The following is a 20,756-nucleotide window of genomic DNA, read 5'->3' on the forward strand; positions in this document are numbered from 1 at the left end:
AGAATGCGAAGAGACTGCAAAGCTGTCATCAAGGCAAAGGGTGTCTACTTTGAGGAATCTAAAATATATTTTTATTTGTTAAACACTTTTTACTTTACTACATGATTCCATATGTGTTATTTCATAGTTTTGATGTCTTCACTACTATTCTACAACGTTGAAAATAATACAAACAAAGAAAAACCCTTGAATGATTAGGTGTGTCCAAACTTTTGACTGGTCCTGTACATACAGTATGTTTCAATCTCAATAATGACCATTTCTTGTGTTGTCTTGTTTGTTGTATTGTGTTTTGCAGGAATGGCCCATAAGTGGTGGTAACTGGGGCCTTGGCACACAGAGCTACCCTGAGATCATCATCACTGGGTAGGAGACCAACTCTATTTAACCATATTACCTTTTCCAATCCTGCCTAGCAGTCATGATGGGGGAAAAACTCAGAGACAGGGAGAAGAAGCCTTTTATACTCTTAGAAAAAAGGAATCCAAAACGGTTCTTCGGTTGTCCCCATACCAGAACCCTTTTTGGTTCCAGGTAGAACCCTTTTTGGCTCCAGGAAGAACACTTTTGGGGTTCCATGTAGAACCCTCTGTGGACAGGCTTCTGTATGGAATCAAAAGGGTTCTACCTGGAACCAAAAGGGGTTATTCAAAGGGTTCTCCTATGGGGACAGCCAAATAACCCTTTAAGGTTCTAGATAGCACCCCCCCCCCCCCCCCCATGGGAGTGTAGAATACTTGAACTTTGCAAAGTGACAGTGAGGCATGGGCTTGGAAAAAGGGGTCCCTTTACACTCCTCCGCCTCGCTCTCTCTCTCTTCTCATCCCCAGACACCCCTGTGTTAGTATTCTCCCCACGTCTCACTCTGAGGCAAAGCTCCAGCATAGCAAAGTACACTCTTAGAAAAAAAAGGCGCTATCCAGAACCAAAAAAGGGTTCTCGGGCTGCTCCCAAAGAAGAACCCTTTGGTTCCAGGTAGAACCCTTTTGAGTTCCATGTAGAACCCTTTCCACAGAGGATTCTATATGGAACCCAAAAGAGTTCTACCAGGAACCAAAAATGGATTCCAAGAATATCTCTCTCTGTCTCCAGCTCTCTGTTCAGCTGAAATGGGAAAAATAAAAAATAAACATATAAAGAGAGATTGGAGAACGGGTGACACCAAGTGCCAGTGACAGTGTTATGGTCTCTCCTCTCGATGTATTCTTCTGTAGAGCTGAATCTAGAATATAATCAGAGGTGAAGCCAAGCTGAATCATTAGAACTGTGGGTGTGTGTGCAGGAAGCTGAAGTCGTAATGATTCCCTCTCTCTTTCTCTGCCCACTCTCCTTTCTTCGCCCTTTTCCTCTCTTTTCCTTTGCAATTCACAGGCATGCTGATGGGACTGTGAAGTTTTGGGATGCTTCTGCAAGTAAGTGCCTTTACATGGACTTCCTTACATATAATATCTTGGCTTAGATGGCCTTAAAGTGTGATTAACCAGAAGTCAACAAGGAGTCAACATGTTGCACAGTTTCCCAACTCTGTACTGTCTACTAATGTCCCTGGTGCGTAACTGAGCTCTCTCCTGTTTTTTCCCCCCAGTAATGCTCCAGGTACTATACAAGCTGAAGACGGCCAAGGTGTTTGAGAAGAGCAGGAATAATAAGGAGGAAAAGCAGAACACAGAGATTGTGGATGAGGACCCGTTTGCCATCCAGATCATGGCCTGGTGTCCTGAGAGCAGGATGCTGTGTGTGGCCGGGGTGTCTGCCAACCTCATCATATACCGCTTCAGCAAGCAGGAGATCACCACCGAGGTCGTACAGGTGGGTCAGTGTGTGTGTGTTCACCATTTCTCTGTGCTTACCATGTTTAATTGTTGGATAGTGTAAACTGAGAAACATACCCATTTATTATTTATGCTTAAAGCCTGTATGTAGCCTGTATGCCAGTATGTATGCCATGACAACAGACACACAGTGTAGTGGTAAATATAGCCACCCGTAGACAGCTAGATTCTCCCTTCTCTCATTAGTGGCTAAGTGATGTTTCTTGTGTCCTGAAGGCTGTTCCTACAGACAGTGTGTTTACCCCTTCACTCCTGCGGCCTCCCAATGCCCCATTAGATGATTCTCCAGCCAGTAAGAACACAATGTGGCTGCCATGACAACACACACACACACGGTTAACAACCTAACCAGTGGATCATTATTTTGCGGCAGCTGTGAGAAGTGAATTGACGTGAGTTGTTGGAATGCAGATAATGATATGATGCTAATGCAGCCTTGTCAGTGTTACGTCAGGGGGTATGCGTCTGTCGGTCGGTCGGTCCGTCGGTCGGTCAGGGGGTATGCGTTTGGTCGGTCGGTCTGTCTGTCTGTCTGTCTGTCTGTCTGTCTGTCTGTCTGTCTGTCTGTCTGTCTGTCTGTCTGTCTGAGATCAAGTATGTGACCTGTGGAGAGATTGAGAGCAGAGTTTAAACAGCAGTGAATCTTACAATTAGGAGAATCTAATCACAGGGCAATCTTTACCCCCAACCCCAGATACAGAGAGAGGAAGGGAGAAAGAGAGGTAGAGAGAAAAGAGGGCACAGATCAGCATCACATACACATTCCAATACTGCTAATTAGACTCCCATCATGCACCAGCGCACCCATGCCCCCACGCCCTGGTGATTGGTTGTGTGTGTGTGGGGTTGGGGGGAGTGGCGGTGCAGTCCAGTAGCCTGAAGGAGGACCTAGAAGAAACCCTGGGATATCTTCACTTCAGAGCACCTCCTTGACCCTGCAATCACCCCAACAAAAACACACTCACACACACACACACCAGAAGGCAAAGCCACTCACCAGGTTGACATGCTGCGACTATTTGTAGGTGTCCTTATAGATGAAGAGTCCTTCTCTCTTTGAAGAGACACTGTTAGCTTTCACTGATTCAAGTGGTGGGAAAGAAACTGCTCAGAAGGCACTTTAGTCATATTGAAATAAAGGCTGCTTAACTTTCAGAATTGAGTTTCTGGAATGTGTGTTTACCCCAGCTTTTGGAGGTGCGTTTGCAGTACGAGGTGAATGACATGGAGTCCCCTCCAGAGGGGGGAGGAGGGGGTGACCGTGACCTGCCCACCCCCGGAGCAGCCTCACCCAGCCCCCAGACCACCGGACCCCCGACACACCCCTCCACCAGCAGCAACTCCTCTGACGGGGTCCGAGACAACGTGCCCTGCCTTAAGTATGCACCCTGCACCACCACCGGATCACATACAGTACTTACCATACACACACATTCCCTCTCTGCAACAAAGTGGGCATTTGGGATACACCACTTAGCTACCCACCCATAGGCTATCCAACTGGGTGGGGAGCTACCCCCCCCTCTTCCTCTCTCTTTCTTTCTCTCCCTCTCCATCTGTAGGGTGCGTAGTACCCCTCTAAAGCAGTCTCCAGGGTACCAGGTAGATTTGGTGGTGCAGCTGGTGTGGGTGAGTGGAGAGCCCCCCCAACAGATCACAAGCTTGGCCCTCAACTCCTCCTACGGCCTGTAAGTATAAGTCAGTGTATCTATATGAGATTTACTGTGCACCCTAATGAAACAACCCAATATGGCAGTTAAATCTGGAGCTGTGTGCAAACCAACCAAGGATACTGTAAAAGTAAGATACGTTTTAAGGAGTGGTCGATATCTCAACATGAGTAACAAGTCCTCAATTCAAAGAGTCAAAATGTGGTTTTGAGCCCTGTTTTTTTGGCCCGTTTGATATGATTTTCCTAGTACAGCCAAGCTGGAATGGAATCAAGCCGTGTCAACACAATTTATGTCTGCTGGGAAATTCAGACGGAGACTTCTGCTGCTTTGCTTTCTGGTAGAACTAGCTACATCTCACCTGAACCCCAGTTTCATGTATATTTTCATCATATCTCCCTCTCTCAACTTCTCCTTCTCTCCTCTCCCCCTTCTCTCTCTATCTCCCCCCCCCCTCCACTTCCTCTCTCCAACAGGATTGTGTTTGGGAACAGTAATGGTCTGGCGGTGGTGGACTACCTCCAGAAGACAGTGCTGTTGAACCTGGGGACCGTGGAGCTGTATGGGTCTAACGATCCCTACCAGAGACAGCCTCGCTCTCCACGCAAGACACGCCAGCCTTCCGGAGGTAATGGTAAAGACTGTTACCCGGTCACTGATTTACCACCAAGCAGATAGCTCTATGTAGGCTTGTACTATATATGGACATTCAGTACAGTCTTTTGTAGTCTAGTACTAGATATGGTTTATGTAATCTTAATTAAACTACTACTTATAGGTATGTACAGTGCCTTGCGAAAGTATTCGGCCCCCTTGAACTTTGCGACCTTTTGCCACATTTCAGGCTTCAAACATAAAGATATAAAACTGTATTTTTTTGTGAAGAATCAACAACAAGTGGGACACAATCATGAAGTGGAACGACATTTATTGGATATTTCAAACTTTTTTAACAAATCAAAAACTGAAAAATTGGGCGTGCAAAATTATTCAGCCCCTTTACTTTCAGTGCAGAAAACTCTCTCCAGAAGTTCAGTGAGGATCTCTGAATGATCCAATGTTGACCTAAATGACTAATGATGATACATACAAACCACCTGTGTGTAATCAAGTCTCCGTATAAATGCACCTGCACTGTGATAGTCTCAGAGGTCCGTCAAAAGCGCAGAGAGCATCATGAAGAACAAGGAACACACCAGGCAGGTACGAGATACTGTTGTGAAGAAGTTTAAAGCCGGATTTGGATACAAAAAGATTTCCCAAGCTTTAAACATCCCAAGGAGCACTGTGCAAGTGATAATATTGAAATGGAAGGAGTATCAGACCACTGCAAATCTACCAATACCTGGCCGTCCCTCTAAACTTTCAGCTCATACAAGGAGAAGACTGATCAGAGATGCAGCCAAGAGGCCCATGATCACTCTGGATGAACTGCAGAGATCTACAGCTGAGGTGGGAGACTCTGTCCATAGGACAACAATCAGTCGTATATTGCACAAATCTGGCCTTTATGGAAGAGTGGCAAGAAGAAAGCAATTTCTTAAAGATATCCATAAAAAGTGTCGTTTAAAGTTTGCCACAAGCCACCTGGGAGACACACCAAACATGTGGAAGAAGGTGCTCTGGTCAGATGAAACCAAAATTGAACTTTTTGGCAACAATGCAAAACGTTATGTTTGGCGTAAAAGCAACACAGCTCATCACCCTGAACACACCATGCCCACTGTCAAACATGGTGGTGGCAGCATCATGGTTTGGGCCTGCTTTTCTTCAGCAGGGACAGGGAAGATGGTTAAAATTGATGGGAAGATGAATGGAGCCAAATACAGGACCATACTGGAAGAAAAGACCTGAGACTGGGACGGAGATTTGTCTTCCAACAAGACAATGATCCAAAACAAAAGCAAAATCTACAATGGAATGGTTCAAAAATAAACATATCCAGGTGTTAGAATGGCCAAGTCAAAGTCCAGACCTGAATCCAATCGAGAATCTGTGGAAAGAACTGAAAATTGCTGTTCACAAATGCTCTCCATCCAACCTCACTGAGCTCGAGCTGTTTTGCAAGGAGGAATGGGGAAAAAATTCAGTCTCTCGATGTGCAAAACTGATAGAGACATACCCCAAGCGACTTACAGCTGTAATCACAGCAAAAGGTGGCGCCACAAAGTATTAACTTAAGGGGGCTGAATAATTTTGCACGCCCAATTTTTCAGTTTTTGATTTGTTAAAAAAGTTTGAAATATCCAATAAATGTCGTTCAACTTCATGATTGTGTCCCACTTGTTGTTGATTCTTCACAAAAAAATACAGTTTTATATCTTTATGTTTGAAGCCTGAAATGTGGCAAAAGGTCGCAAAGTTCAAGGGGGCCGAATACTTTCGCAAGGCACTGTAGATATGGGCTGATGCAGTATTATACGATGTTATAAGGATGAGAGGTATATTTGGTAGATGTGCTTACAGACTGTTCAGACTGTATCACATGCACATGCAGGCAGTCAAGAAATAGCAATGGTGGTGGTGACGAGGTTGTGTGAGGTTCTCTGTCTCCTCTCCTCCGTCTCTGTATCTTTGCAAGTCCTTGAGAGGATTTTGAATGGTATCTAAATAGTTCTTTTGACGATTCAGTACATCTCTCTGTGGTGCCTGGCTGGCACACACACTCAGACACATAAACGCCTGTCTTCCTTTCCTACACACACCCTGTCAGTGCAGCACTGTGTTATTGACAGTCAGCAGCGTCACTGACTGCATTAGGACATACTGCCACCTTCTGTTCAGTGATTGTACTACAGTCTCCAGCATCACCAAATCAATGCCAATAACTGCTGTGGTGTAATGACTCTGTAACCTGCGTTGCTTAGCAATAGCTTGATGAGGAAATTAGAAGTGTGTGTGTGTGTGTGTGTGTGTGTGTGTGTGTGTGTGTGTGTGTGTGTGTGTGTGTGTGTGTGTGTGTGTGTGTGTGTGTGCAGCATCTGGTGTAATTGACTTTGGTTAGCGGTGGGCTGGCACCTGTCAGAGTGTGGGGTCTGAGCAGTAATGACGTCTCCAGCTGTGCCGTCTGTCCTACCCACAGGACTAGAGTCTGTCTGTCTGTCTGTCTGCCTGTCTGCCTGTCTGCCTGCCTGCCTGCCTAGAACTTCTGGCTCTATGTACAGGAAGGTTGGGGCAATGGCACAGCACAAGGGCAATGGCTTGGATAGCAGTCTGTTTCCTCTGGCAGGGAAAATGGCGCTATACTCAAATTAAACCTACATATCATGACATCCTTATCAAACAGAAAGGAGAAAAGGACAGAGTGCATGTAATCTGCAGTTTGATAATAATGATATCTAATGTCGTGCAATGTCTGTCTTTTCCGCTTGTAGGCCTGTGTGATATCAACGAGGGCTCTGCCTCGGAAGACCGCTGCAAGTCCCCCACTTCAGGTGAACTGTCTTTCAGCATGTTAGAGTTAGCATTACACTGGTACCCACATCAGTTACAACACCTACTGACTTTACCCACAACCCATTGTTTAGTAACAGGTGAGTTGTGGATAATAAGCATGATTCACTTGAAGACTGTATATTGACCTAACCTGAAAATGATGAATTCAGTGTAAACAACATTCAATTCAAAATCATGGGCATTAATATGGAGTTAGTCACCCCTTTGCTGCTATAACAGCCTCCACTCTTCTGCGAAGGCTTTCCACTAGATTTTAGAACGTTGCTGCTGGGACTTGCTTCCATTCAGCCACAAGAGTATTAGTGAGGTCGGGCACTGATGTTGGGCGATTAGGCCTGGCTCGCAGTCGCTGTTCCAATTAATCTAAAAAGTGTTCGATGGGGTTGAGGTCAGGGCTCTGTGCAGGCCAGTCAAGGACATTCTACTGCCAATGTTTGTCTGTGGAGATTACATTGATTTTAAATAGCTGTCAGCAACGTGTATGGCTGACATAGCCGAATCCACTAATTTTAAGGGGTGTCCACATACTTTTGTGTATATAGTGTATCTGCATGCAATTCTATTCGAATGCATCAGCGAGATTTGGTTGCTATTGGTAAATATGGTTTTCTCTTAGATATCACAACTTTGGATGTCAAACCTTTGGATGTTACAGTTCTCTGACTGTGAAAGTTTGATTTCAGGCAGACTTTTTTTACTTTTGTTACAGGTCTCAGTTGTGTACTGACACGTCATACTTTCAATAAAATAGAAAGTATGTATCAGATTGATTTTGGCAGTTGTTTTAGTATGTTTTATCAAAACCTAAACTGCGGAGAGGCCACTATGATTCTGAATTGCCTAGACAGTTAAAGACCATAAAACTCACTGAATTAGTGAGTACTCTGAAGTCAGTCCAAGATATAAACTCATATCCTATTTGGTAAGAATCAATATAATATAAGGAGGGTTCGTTTAGTTTATATGGACTTTATAGTCTTGGAAAACCTCAATAATCCCATTAAAATCAGATAAAAGGTTTTTCTAGGATCCTACGATTTGCCAAAATCTATTTTTTTTCTATCTAGGATATTGTCTGTCTTCCAGACCTGATATTTTGTTTGGACTTTTATAGGACCTGATGTTGTGGTTTTCTTTCCAGTGGGTTTTACTCATATAATGCTGTGGCATTTGCAGATCTGGATTTGATATGAAACTGAAAACTTCCATGTGAGTTCCAAGTGAGATCGGATCATGTAGCTAGGAGATGCCGATTCAATTATAGATTGTTGACAAACTAAATATTTATTTATTACCTAAAGTATATGGAACATGGTCATAAACAGGTCAACAACAAACAACACCTTTCACACAACGTAATCCAAACATCTGCCCGTTGTTAGATTTGCACAAACAAATAGTTACTGTCAAGACAAGGTGCCTCCTCGATGCCCTGCCCTCGACATCTATTCTCGGTTTGCTAAATTAGCATTTGAGGTGACGAGGCATGCTAATGAGAGAACAACCCAGTTCCATCTCATTACTGGGAGCTTGATATTAACACACAGACATTGAGGCTCAAACACAGAGCTGAGCTGCTTTTTAAAAGGTCACAGATTTTTTTTTTGAAGTGGTCCCAAGACTGAAATCCCACTGCAAGCTATGTTCCAGGTGTTCAGCCAACTACGCCAACCCCCAACGTCTGGTGTTGCTAGCTAGACACTGCCTCAGTTCACCTGCTATTTATGAGGATGGCATATCGGACATGCAGTCTTGACTTGCGCATATGTCTCTTCCTAATTGAGATTCTAGAGTCGTCGGGAGAGTCAACAAGGCTTTAAAGCTTTGTGCCGCTAAGAAAATAATTAGTCTGAGCAAAAATGTACACAATGTCAACAAATATTCTGCATGCACCCAAGTAGTGTTGAAACTGAAGATTGAGGTAAACTGCTACCAATTGGTTTACATGTTACAATGATAACAAGCAGAAAAACAGTCCTTCCACAAATGGACACATTTCGGGAAAAGTGATTGGTAGGCGGTATGGTAAAGTACCAGGATGTTTCTAACTGCACGTTTATCTACTTCCTCCCAAAAGTGTTGGCGTTAAACCATCAGCAATTCTACAATGGAAGTGGGGGTAGAGGAGGTAAGAGTGGCCAAAGACTTCAACCCTGGAGTAGTTTGGTCAGGGATAGTACACTGTATAAAATAAGGTGTCGGCCCCTGTTTTCTTCTAACAACCTGTCTCTGTCTCTGTTTCATAGTCACTTCAGTGGCACTGAATCACTGTTTGACTTAGAAAACACTCAAATAATATGCACACACCCACACTCTCATAACGGTATACCCTAGACCACCATTGCATGCTACATGTTTGTAGCACGATTGTCACATCGTGAAATGTGCCTGTGGCAAATGTCCTTATCAGCCTCAACGATTGTTCCACCTTCACCCCCGCTCCTGATTGGCTGTCTGTCTGTCTGTAGTTATGACATCACAGCAGTCTATTTGTATTCAATCTGTTCTGTCTGTCCGACACCGTTGACTTTGCAGCAAGGTTTATATTCACTACCATTCTCTAGGGAAAATATCAGTTTTAAGAAGTGCTGTCTTTGTTGACAATACAAATTCTGTGTGCAATTCTGTTTGCAAGGTGTCTGTAACATTAGTTAATAAGGAATAGAAATGGACTGTAATTTTGGAGGCTCCAAAAGTTAATGTAGTTCTGACTACTTAGCTAACTGTGCCTTGTAGGCCTCCCCAGAGATACACCTTCTCTGCTTGCACTGTATTGTCCTTCCACTGTCTTCTTCCATCCTGCTCACTTCCTGTTTCCTGTTACCTTCCTGTCCTCGATGCATGCTCCTGTGGTGAGGGGTTCTTAATGAATGTGTATCTTCTTACAATTCCTCTCTTCCAGGGCACTGTGTGTGCGACGTATGACAGCTTACTTCCTTGTTGTTATTTTGTCCGTTCCAGCATTCCTCTTTGATTCAACAGGGTTGTCTTCCTCTGATGCTCTAATGCTTCCTTCCTGTTTCATTCTAAAGCATTTTGCCTCCAATGAAGCACAATAAAGCAATGCCCAGCAATGTGTATGTATTGTAATGCTATAAGCACAACAACAGCTCAGTCCTATCTGCTAGTTCCCAACTCCTAGCTTCTAGCTAGCTTTGCATGGCCTGTCGTGTTAGCTTAGGTGTGTTTGTAAAGAGGGATGTTCTCTTTTTTCCAGCAAAGATGTCACGGAAATTAAGCTTGCCTACTGAGCTAAAGCCAGACTTGGGTAAGCCTTAACTCCGTGTTTACAATTTTGCTTTTCTAAATATTTTTTCTTTTCAAAAAACTGGACTCGCACTGTATCCTCAAGTCCAAATGGTCTCACGATATGAGCATCTCAAAGGAATAATATGAGTTCCATAGTTAGGCTACTATCCATGAATAGAACCTTATGTAGTTTTCTATAAGATGTTATTGTACATATATTGCACTAGGGTTGGCAAAGAGCCCCGTCGACTACTAAATTGATAGCATCCTATGGATTTCCTCAGAAATACAGTCAGACTAACTAACGATCATCATTTGGCAGTCTCTCTGCTACTTCTTGAGATAAACCTGGAGATAAGAGGTGGAGAGGACAGAAAGCAAATCATTATTTTTCTATCTTTTTTTTACCCCCTTTTTCTCCCCAATTTAAATCTTGTTTCATTGCTGCAACTCCCCAACTGGCTCGGGAGGCGAAGGTCGAGTCGTGCGTCCTCCGAAACATGACCTGTCAAACCGAGCTTCTTAACACCCGCTCGCCAGAAACCAGCCGCACCACTGTGTCGGAGGAAACACCGTTCACCTGACGACAGAGTTCAGCGTGCAGGCGCCCGGCCCACCACAAGGAGTTGCTAGAGCGTCCCCCCGGCCGAACCCTCCCCTAACCCGGACGTAGCTAGGCCAATTGCACGCCGCCCTATGGGACACCCGATCACGGCCGGGTGTGATACCACCCCGGGATCAAACCTGGGTCTGTAGTGGCGCTGCGATGCAGTGTCTTAGACCGCTGGGCTACTTGGGAAGCCCAGCAAAAGAAATTGTAGAGAACTTAACAAAAGTTCTACTACAACACATTTTGGTTGGATATTTTACCAACTGCTACGGTAAACTAACCAGCACACTGTTGCACAATAGAGCTTTCTGTGTATGTGTGTGTGTGTGTTCAGAAGCTTTCTCTTCCTATTTTCTGTTTCTCTATTTGTTTATTTTGTCATTAGTCTTTTCAAAAAGTTCAAATGTTTTCTTATAGGTGACCGACAGATGCAACTACAGAACAAAACATCCTTTAACTTTGTTTTATCTGCACAGTTTACCCAAAACAAGAAGCACAATTTCCTTCCTAGGATGCCCAAATGGCAGAAACCATTGAATGGGAAAGAGAGGGGAATTTGGTCAGCACCTTGAATGTGCCAAATCTGTCTGATGCAGGGATAATATAGTCTGGTAAATATTTTGAGAAGTGTTAACATATACAGTGCCTTACAAAAGTATCCATTCCCCTTGGCATTTTTCCTATTTTGTTGCATTACAACCTCTAATTTTTATTTGGATTTCATGTAATGGACATACACAAAATAGTCCAAATTGGTGAAGTGAAATGAAAAAAATTACTTGTTTCAAAAAAATGTAAAACGGAAAAGTGGTGCGTGCATATGTATTCACCCCCTTTGCTATGAAGCCCCTAAAATAGTTCTGGTGCAACCAATTACCTCCAGAAAAGCCCACCTGTGTGCAATCTAAGTGTAACATGATCTGTCACATGATTCAGTATACTGTATACAGTATACAGTATATATACACCTGTTCTGAAAGGTCCCAGAGTCTGTAACACCACTAAGCAAGGGGAACCACAATCCAAGTGGCACCATGAAAACTAAGGAGCTTTCCAAACAGGTCAGAAACAAAGTTGTAGAGAAGTACAGATCAGGGTTGGGTTATAAAAAAATATATAAATATTTGAACATCCCAAGGAGCACCGTTAAATCCATTATTAAAAAACGGAACGAATATGGCACCACAACAAACCTACCAAGAGCGGGCCGCCCACCAAAACTCATGGACCAGGCAAGGAGGCCATTAATCAGAGAGGCAACAAAGAGACTAAAGATAACCCTGAAGGAGCTGCAAAGCTCCACAGCGGAGATTGGACTATCTGTCCATACTAGAGTTCAACCGATTAATCGGAATGGCTGATTTAATTAGGGCCTATTTCAAGTTTTCATAACAATCGGTAATTGGTATTTTTGGACACCAATTGTGGATGATTAAAAAAAAAATGTTTTTAACAAGTCAGTTAAGAACAGATTCTTATTTTCTATAACGGCCTAGGAACGGAACTAGTCCAACGCTCTAACCACCTGCCTTACATTGCACTCCACGAGGAGCCTGCGTGGCAGGCTGACTACCTGTTACGCGAGGGCAGCAAGAAGCCAAGGTAAGTTGCTAGCTAGCATTAACTCATAAAAAACAATCAATCTTAACATAATCACTAGTTAACTACACATGGTTGATGATATTACTTGTTTAAGTGGCGTGTCCTGCGTTGCATATAATCGATGCGGTGCCTGTAAATGTCTCATCGAATCAAAGCCTACTTCGCCAAACGGGTGATGATTTAACAAGCGCATTTGTGAAAAAAGCACTGTCGTTGCACCAATGTGTACCTACCCATAAACATCAATGCCTTTCTTTAAAATCAATATACAAGTATATATTTTTAAACCTGCATATTTAGTTAATATTGCCTGCTAACATGAATTTGTTATAACTAGGGAGCAGTCAGGGTATATGCAGCAGTCAGGGTATATGCAGCAGTTTGGGCCACCTGGCTCGTTGTGAAGTCCATTTATTCCTAACAAAGACTGTAATTAATTTGCTAGAATTGTACATAATTATGACATAACATTGAAGGTTGTACAATGTAACAGCAATATTTAGACTTAGGAATGCCATCCGTTAGACAGAATAAACGCTTTGTTTTCGAAATGATAGTTTCCCGATTCGACCATATTAATGACCAAAGGCTCGTATTTCTGTGTGTTATTATGTTATAATTAAGTCTATGATTTGATATTTGATAGAGCAGTCTGACTGAGCGATGGTAGGCAGCAGCAGGCTCGTAAGCATTCATTCAAACAGCGCTTTCGTGCGTTTGCCAGCAGCTCTTCGCTCTGCTTCAAGCATTGAGCTGTTTATGACTACAAGCCTATCAACTCCCGAGATAGGCTGGTGTAACCGATGTGAAATGACTACCTAGTTAGCGGGGTGCATGCTAATAGCGTTTCAATCGGTGATGTCACTTGCTCTGAGATCTTGAAGTAGTTGTTCCCCTTGCTCTGCAAGGGCTGCCGCTTTTGTGGAGCGATGGGTAACGATGCTTCGAGGGTGGCTGTTGTCGATGTGTTCCTGGTTCGAGCCCAGGTAGGGGTGAGGAGAGGGACGGAAGCTATACTGTTACACTGGCAATATTATAGTGCCTATAAGAACATCCAATAGTCAAAGGTATATGAAATACAAATGGTATAGAGAGAAATAGTCCCATAATTCCTATAATAACTACAACCTAAAAATTCTTACCTGGGAATATTGAAGACTCGTGTTAATTATGGAGGTGGTCCCTGCACAGGGACAACTCAGCGGAATTTTCAGAGCGCCACCTATAGTACTTGAGTATAGTACTCGATAAATCTCAAACTTTCATAAAAATACACATGCAAGGTACTGAATTAAAGCTACACTCGTTGTGAATCTAGCCATCAAGTCAGATTTGTAAAATGCTTTTCGGCGAAAGCATGAGAAGCTATTATCTGATAGCATGCACCCCACAAAATACCAGCACGACACGTAAACAACAGATTTTGCGGTAGCCGGCGCTACCCAAAACGCAGAAATAAAATATAAAACATTCATTACATTGGACGACCTTCTTTGTTGGCACTCCTATATGTCCCATAAACATCACAATTGGGTCTTTTTCCCGATTAAATCCGTCATTGTATACCCAAAATGTAATTTGCTGAAGGCCAGTCTGATGCTGCAAAAAGCCCATTTACAAGACGCAACGTCACTTTTTAAAATTACAAAAGTCGCCTATAAACTTTTACAAATCACTTCAAACAACGTTTCTAAACCAACTTTAGGTATTAATAAACGTATTCGATAGCAGCAAGTCTGGAAATCATCGTCCATTTTTTCAGTTTCACAACATACTGTGGTGCGCCTCAAGAAAGGAGGGGCTTATTCGTGTTGTAACCAAGGATAAATAAATCAGAAAATGACAGCAATGGCGACATCGTGTGGCGACATCAAGCTGTAGGCGTTTACAGGGGGTCCTCATTTATTTTAGGTCGCCTTTAACAATACATTGAATGGCGGACGAATATTTTTTTGTTTGTTTTTGGTAAACAGTTTTACCAGGGATTTTTACTCCTAAACACGTTCTGTTATAGCCACAGACCCGATTTAACCAGTTTTAGAAACTTCAGAGTGTTTTCTATCCACACATACTTATCATTTGCATATACTATATTCCTGGCATGAGTAGCAGGACTTTGAAATGTTGCGCGATTTTTAACAAAACGCTGCGAAAATTCGCATCATCCATAACAGGTTTTAAAAAGAACCACCAGCTTTCATATGTTCTCTTGTTCTGAGGAAGGAAATGCAACGTTTGTTTTTTACATGGCACATATTGCACTTTTACTTTCTTCTCCAACACTTTGTTTTTGCATTATTTAAACCAAATTGATCATGTTTCATTATTTATTTGAGGCTAAATTGATTTTATTGATGTACTATATTAAGTTAAAATACATGTTAATTCAGTATTGTTGTAATTGTCATTATTACAAATACATTTTAAAAGATCGGCCGATTTAATCGGTATCTGCTTTTTTTGGTCCTCCAATAATCGGTATCGCCGTTGAAAAATCATTCAGTTGACCTCTAGTCCATAGGTTCACTTTAAAAGCCATACACTCCACAGAGCTGGGCTTTACGGAAGAGTGGCCAGAAAAATGCCTTTGCTTAAAGACAAAAATAAGCAAACATGTTTGGTGCTCGCCAAAAGGCATGTGGGAGACTAGCCAAACATATGGATGAAGATACGCTGGTCAGATGAGACAAAAATTTAGCTTTTTGGATATCAAGGACAACGCTATGTCTGGCACAAACACAACACCTCTCATCGCCCCGAGAATACAATCCCCACAGTGAAGCATGGTGGTGGCAGCATTATGCTGTGTGGATGTTTTTCAGTTTCGACTGGGAAACTGGTCAGAATTGAAGGAATGATGATGCTAAATAAACAGAAATTCTTCAGGGGAACCAGTCTTCCAGAGATTTGGGACTGGGAAGGAGCTTCACCTTCCAGCAGCATAGTGACCCTAAGCATACTGCTAATGCAACACTCGAATGGTTTAAGGGGAAACATTTAAATATCTTGGAATGGCTTAGTCAAAGCCCAGACCTCAATCCAAATGAGAATCTGTGGTATGACTTAAAGATTGCTTTTCACCAGTGGAACCCATCCAACTTCAAGGAGCTACAGCAGTTTTGACTTGAAGAATGGGCAAAAATCCCAGCGGATAGATGTGCCAAGCTTATAGAGACATACCCCAAGAGACTTGCAGCTATAATTGCCGCAAAAGGTGGCTCTACAAAGTTTTGACTTTGGGGGGGTGAATAGTTATGCATGCTCAAGTTTTCTGTTTTTTTTGTCTTATTGTTTGTTTCACAATAAAACATGTTTTGCATATTCAAAGTGGTAGGCATGTTGTGTAAATAAAATGTAACAAACAAAATCTATATTAATTCTAGGTTCTAAGGCAACAAAATAGGAAAAATGCCAAGGGGGGTGAATACTTTCACAAGCCACTGTAACACACTAACTACGTGTTTATACATTGTTTATGAAGTTTAGTTAATTCATCATCCCATTAATTCTTATTAACTTAATCATTATCAACTCACAAATTGCTATTAAGACTAAAAAGACTCTATTGGTGTATTAAATTGAAACCTCGTTTAAGGTTGTGATGATGGGTGTGTTGTTTTTATTGATAAATAAAATCAGTCAAGTACAAGGCTGTAAAGTTTTAGTGACATCTCCCCATGGGTCTCTCCCCTACATGCCACATGTTCTTTATGTGCTGACTCTTCATTTCATGAGTTCCATCTGCCCCAGAGATAAAAGTTGTTTTATATTCATTGTGACCCATCTGGACCTCAAACTTCTAGTTTACCACGTAAGGAAAAAGGTTTTCCCCACAATTTTTTTGTGTACTTTTAAAAATATACAGTACATCTGCTCATCCACAGCTATTTTACTACATTTCATAAGGTGTTGTAGACCTGTTTAATACGTCTCCCGACTCTAAATGCTCTTTTAGCTCAGTGATACAATAATGTTTTAACCCCAATGTTTGTCATATGCCAACTGCAGTCTAACAACCGTACAGCTGTTTACAGTATTCAGGTACTGTATGTTTGTGTGTTGTGTGTATTCTCTCTCTGTGTGTGCGGGTGCTTTACCTTTCTGTGCGCTCTCCTCTACTGTCCTCCTGTCTGTATGTCCTCCGCGGGGCGCCAACCCACTAGACCACCGGGACAACTCCTTCAGCCGTTCACGCTCCTCCTCCGTCACCTCCATTGACAAGGAGGCACGCGAGGCCATCACCTCCTTCCACTTCTGTGAGACATTCGCTCGGAAGGGGGACAGCACCATCACACCCTGCCTGTACGTGGGCACTTCCCTGGGCACAGTCCTGGCTGTGGCCCTCAACCTGCCTCCTGCTGGGGAACAGAGGCTACTGCAGCCTGTCATTGTCTTGCCTAGCGGTGGGTGTCTGGGTTTTGTGTAAATGGATGAGTGTGTGTGTGATTGTGCGAGTATGCAAAGGAATACATAAGGCATGCTAACAACTCTTTGCTATATGTTATCATATTTCTGTACACACATTACATCTGGCTCTACACATAATCTACAGTACCAGTCAAAAGTTTGGACACACCTACTCATTCTAGGGTTTTTCTTTATTTTTTACTATTTTTTTTACATTGTGGAATAATAGAAGATATCAAATCAAAGTTTATTTGTCACACGCGCCGAATACAACAAGTGTAGACCTTACCGTGAAATGCTTACTTACAACTCTTTAATCAACAGTACCGTTCAAGAAAAGTTAAGAAAATATTTACCAAAAAAACGAAAGTAAAATATAATAAAAAGTAACACAATAACATAACAATAACGAGGCTATATACAGCGGATACCTGTACCGAGTCAGTGTGTGGGGGTACAGGTTAGAGGTAATTTGCACATGTAGGTAGGGGTGAAGTGACTATGCATAGACAATAAACAGCGAGTACCAGCAGTGTACAAATGGAGGGGGTGGGGTGGCCATTTGATTAATTGTTCAGCAGTCTTATGGCTTGGGGTTAGAAGCTGTTAAAGAGCCTTTTTTGTCCTAGGCGCTCCAGTACCGCTTGCCGTGAGGTAGCAGAGAAAACAGTCTATGACTTGGGTGACTGGATTCTGACAATTTTATGGGCTTTCCTCTGACACCACCTATAATATAGGTCTTGGATTGCAGGAAGCTTGGCCCCAGTGATGTAGTGGGCCGTACGAACTACCCTCTGTAGCGCCTTACGGTCAGATGCCGAGCAGTTGCCATACGAGGCGGTGATGTAACCGGTCAGGATGCTCTCTGTTGCAGCTGTAGAACTTTATGAGGATCTGGGGACCTATGCAGAATCTAGATTGGGGGCACCATAAGCCACTTTGGGCTCATCCTGTCTTTATCTGTCATGTATTGTCATGTTGTGTCTTGTTTCTGTCCTTTCCCTTCACCCTGTCTCCCTCTGCTGGTCGTTATTAGGTTACCTTTTCTCCCCCTCTTTCCCCCAGCTGTTCCTTGTCTCCTCCTAACTACCTCGTCACCCCTTTTCCCACCTGTTCCCTTTTTCCCTCTGATTAGTCCTCTATATCTCTCTCTGTTCCTGCTCCTGTCTTTGTCGGATTCTTGTTTGTGTTATTCATGCCTGAACCAGACTATCGTCATGTTTGCTGCAACCTTGTCCTGTCCTGTCGGAATCTGCCGGTCCATCTGAGCCTACGTTTGTTTTGTTATTAAAGAAGCTCTGTTTACGTTAATTCGCTTTTGGGTCCTCATTCACGCACCTTAACATTATCTGCACCAGGCGTTATCTTAATCCCCGACCCTGGCCTAATTTCCCAGATGCCAGGATGTCTAAGAACCATTGAGGTCTTTGTTATACTCCTCTCTATTCCAGTTACATCCACCAGCCTGTCACTGGAATGCCAGCTGTAGGTTTTATCACCAAGTTAATCTATTGTCAGCTCAAGATATCTCTAGTAAAACCATATGCCCAGAATAGCTGCAGGGTGCTAGAGCAGAGACCATAAAACACAGCATTAGCAGGACAGAAATATCTTACTGTTAAGTAAATCATTTTTAAATAACCAACAAATAAGGTACATTTGTAATTGTTCTATTTTCTGTCTGTTTCTTGGTCCAAGAAAGTCTATTCTTCTTATTGGTGTCCATTAGTAGTGGTTTCTTTCCTGTGGCGGTCCTCATGAGAGCCAGTTTCATCATTGCGCTTGATGGTTTTTGCGACTGTACTTTAAGAAACGTTCAAAGTTCTTGAAATGTTCCGCATTGACTGACCTTCTTGTCTTAAATATTGATGGACTGCCATTTCTCTTTGCTTATTTGAGCTGTTCTTGCCATGATATGGACTTGGTCTTTACCCAAATAGAGCTATCTTCTGTATACCACCGCTACCTTGTCACAACACAACTGATTGACTCAAACGCATTAAGTAGGAAACAAATTCCACAAATTAACTTTTAAGAAGGCACACCTGTTAATTGAAATGCATTCCAGGTGACTACCTCATGAAGCTCGGTGAGAGAATGTCAAGAGTGTGCAAAGCTGTCATCAAGGCAAAAAATATACTTTGATTTGTTTAACACTTCTCCTACATGGTTCCATATGTGTTATTTCATAGTTTTGATGTCTTCACTATTATTCTACAATGTAGAAAATAGTAAAAAATATAGAAAAAAAACTTTTAATGAGTAGGTGTGTCCAAGCTTTCGATAACACGTAGATATAATTTAAACACGCTAACATCTCCATTCCCCTATCTGTCCAGGTACCCTGGGGCGTCTGAAGGGCAGTATCCTGAGGATGGCCTTCCTGGACAACACGGGCACCTTCCTTCCCCCTGCCTTCGAACTGTGGTACGAGCCCAACGCCGTGGGCGCCGACAGTGAGGAGCGAGACAAAGCCCGTAAACGCCGCCCGGTCTCTGTCTCGCCCTCCACCTCCCAGGAGCTGCAGGAGAGCCAGTATGCGGTGGTGTGCTCTGAGAAACAGGCTAAGGTCATAGCACTGCCCTCCCAGAACTGCATATTCAAGCACAGCATCACAGAGACATCGTTCGTCCTGAGGGCTGACGTGGTCCAGATGAACATAGGGAACTGTGTGGCCTGTTTCTGTGCTAACGGACACATCATGACCCTCAGGTGAGTCAGTGGGCCATGCAACCACACACAGGTTAGAAATACATACATTAAAGCTAATTGATAATACCTATTTTACAATAGCTTATTGAATGCTAAGGTTAGACTGAAGGTTTCTAGATTAAAAGTTATTTTTCTGGACACGGCCAGTAGAATGATGTTGTGTTTGAGTAAAAATGTGCTGTATGTGGTCTCCATCTTTGTCTGAAGTCTGCCGGGGCTGAGACCGTTGCTTGATGTAAACTACCTGCCGCTGACAGACATGCGGATAGCCCGGACCTTCTGCTTCACCAACCTGGGCCAGGCCATGTACCTCACCTCCCCCACTGAGATACAGAGGATCACATACAGCCAGGAGACCTGCGAGAACCTGCAGGTTAGGACCTCACAAATACACCCACACAAGAACTCAGGCATGCACGCTAACACACACACACACACACACAATCAATATACATGCATTTATGTGTGTATGTGCGTGTTTCAGGAGATGCTAGGAGAACTATTCACACCAGTGGAGACCCCGGAGGCTCCCAACCGAGGATTCTTCAAGGGGCTTTTTGGGGGAGGAGCAACTTCCCTGGACAGAGAGGAGCTATGTGAGTGACACATACACAGGATGTACATACATACTGTACACACAGAAACTCTATTCTTCATCGTAATACATCCAAAGTCCCTAACACAGCAGGCACTAAGATGACATACTCAGTGTAAGTTTGATATCTGTTACAAGTCTCTCCCTTTCTGTGCCTATTGTATCTCCCAATCACCTGCCTCTTCCTCTCTCTTTGTCTTTCTGAATCTCCCTCTCACACGTCCTACCTTCCCCTCTCTCTCTCTTTCCTCTCCACCTCTCTTTCTACCCTTTTCCTCCAGTTGGTGAGATGCAGGCGGGTAAAGCATCCCGTGGCCTTGCCCAGCACATCCCGGGTCCTCAGGGCCTGGAAGGCATGAAGGGGGCAGCCTCGGGCGTGGTGGCGGACCTGGCACGTGCCCGGATAGCGCTGGACGAGAGAGGGCAGAAACTGGGCGAGCTGGATGAGAGGACGGCCGCCATGCTGGCCAGCGCAGACTCCTTTGGCAAACACGCCCACGATGTAAGAAAGAGAGACATTACATTGTGAGACAAAACATAAAACTGATCTTAGATCAGCTTCCTCCGATACTCCTAGAAGATGCTGCATGTACAGTGTCACGTATAGCCCCTAGAGGAAGACA

General features: G+C 43.3%; 1 protein-coding gene across 2 annotated transcripts in view; it reads left to right on the forward strand.

Moving 5' to 3' along the window:
• The window catches only part of stxbp5a (syntaxin binding protein 5a (tomosyn)), a 159,983-nt gene that overhangs the window by 138,800 nt on the left and 427 nt on the right, over positions 1–20,756 (forward strand). Inside the window, exons 13-26 of one of the 2 annotated variants that reach the window (XM_090243414.1) lie at positions 299–366; positions 1,372–1,412; positions 1,586–1,809; positions 3,021–3,211; positions 3,395–3,520; positions 3,979–4,130; positions 6,877–6,936; positions 9,036–9,086; positions 10,176–10,225; positions 16,540–16,822; positions 19,166–19,538; positions 19,746–19,911; positions 20,023–20,134; positions 20,415–20,635. In XM_090243414.1, coding sequence (XP_090099540.1) covers positions 299–366; positions 1,372–1,412; positions 1,586–1,809; positions 3,021–3,211; positions 3,395–3,520; positions 3,979–4,130; positions 6,877–6,936; positions 9,036–9,086; positions 10,176–10,225; positions 16,540–16,822; positions 19,166–19,538; positions 19,746–19,911; positions 20,023–20,134; positions 20,415–20,635 — 2,118 coding nt within the window. Of the gene's footprint in view, positions 1–298; positions 367–1,371; positions 1,413–1,585; positions 1,810–3,020; positions 3,212–3,394; positions 3,521–3,978; positions 4,131–6,876; positions 6,937–9,035; positions 9,087–10,175; positions 10,824–16,539; positions 16,823–19,165; positions 19,539–19,745; positions 19,912–20,022; positions 20,135–20,414; positions 20,636–20,756 lie in introns of those variants that run through there. The other variant, XM_036985456.2, reaches the window with a different exon arrangement.

This window comes from Oncorhynchus mykiss, chromosome 8 (assembly GCF_057628025.1).
Source record: "Oncorhynchus mykiss isolate SJ-2025 chromosome 8, ASM5762802v1, whole genome shotgun sequence".
Classification (NCBI taxonomy): Eukaryota; Metazoa; Chordata; class Actinopteri; order Salmoniformes; family Salmonidae; genus Oncorhynchus; species Oncorhynchus mykiss.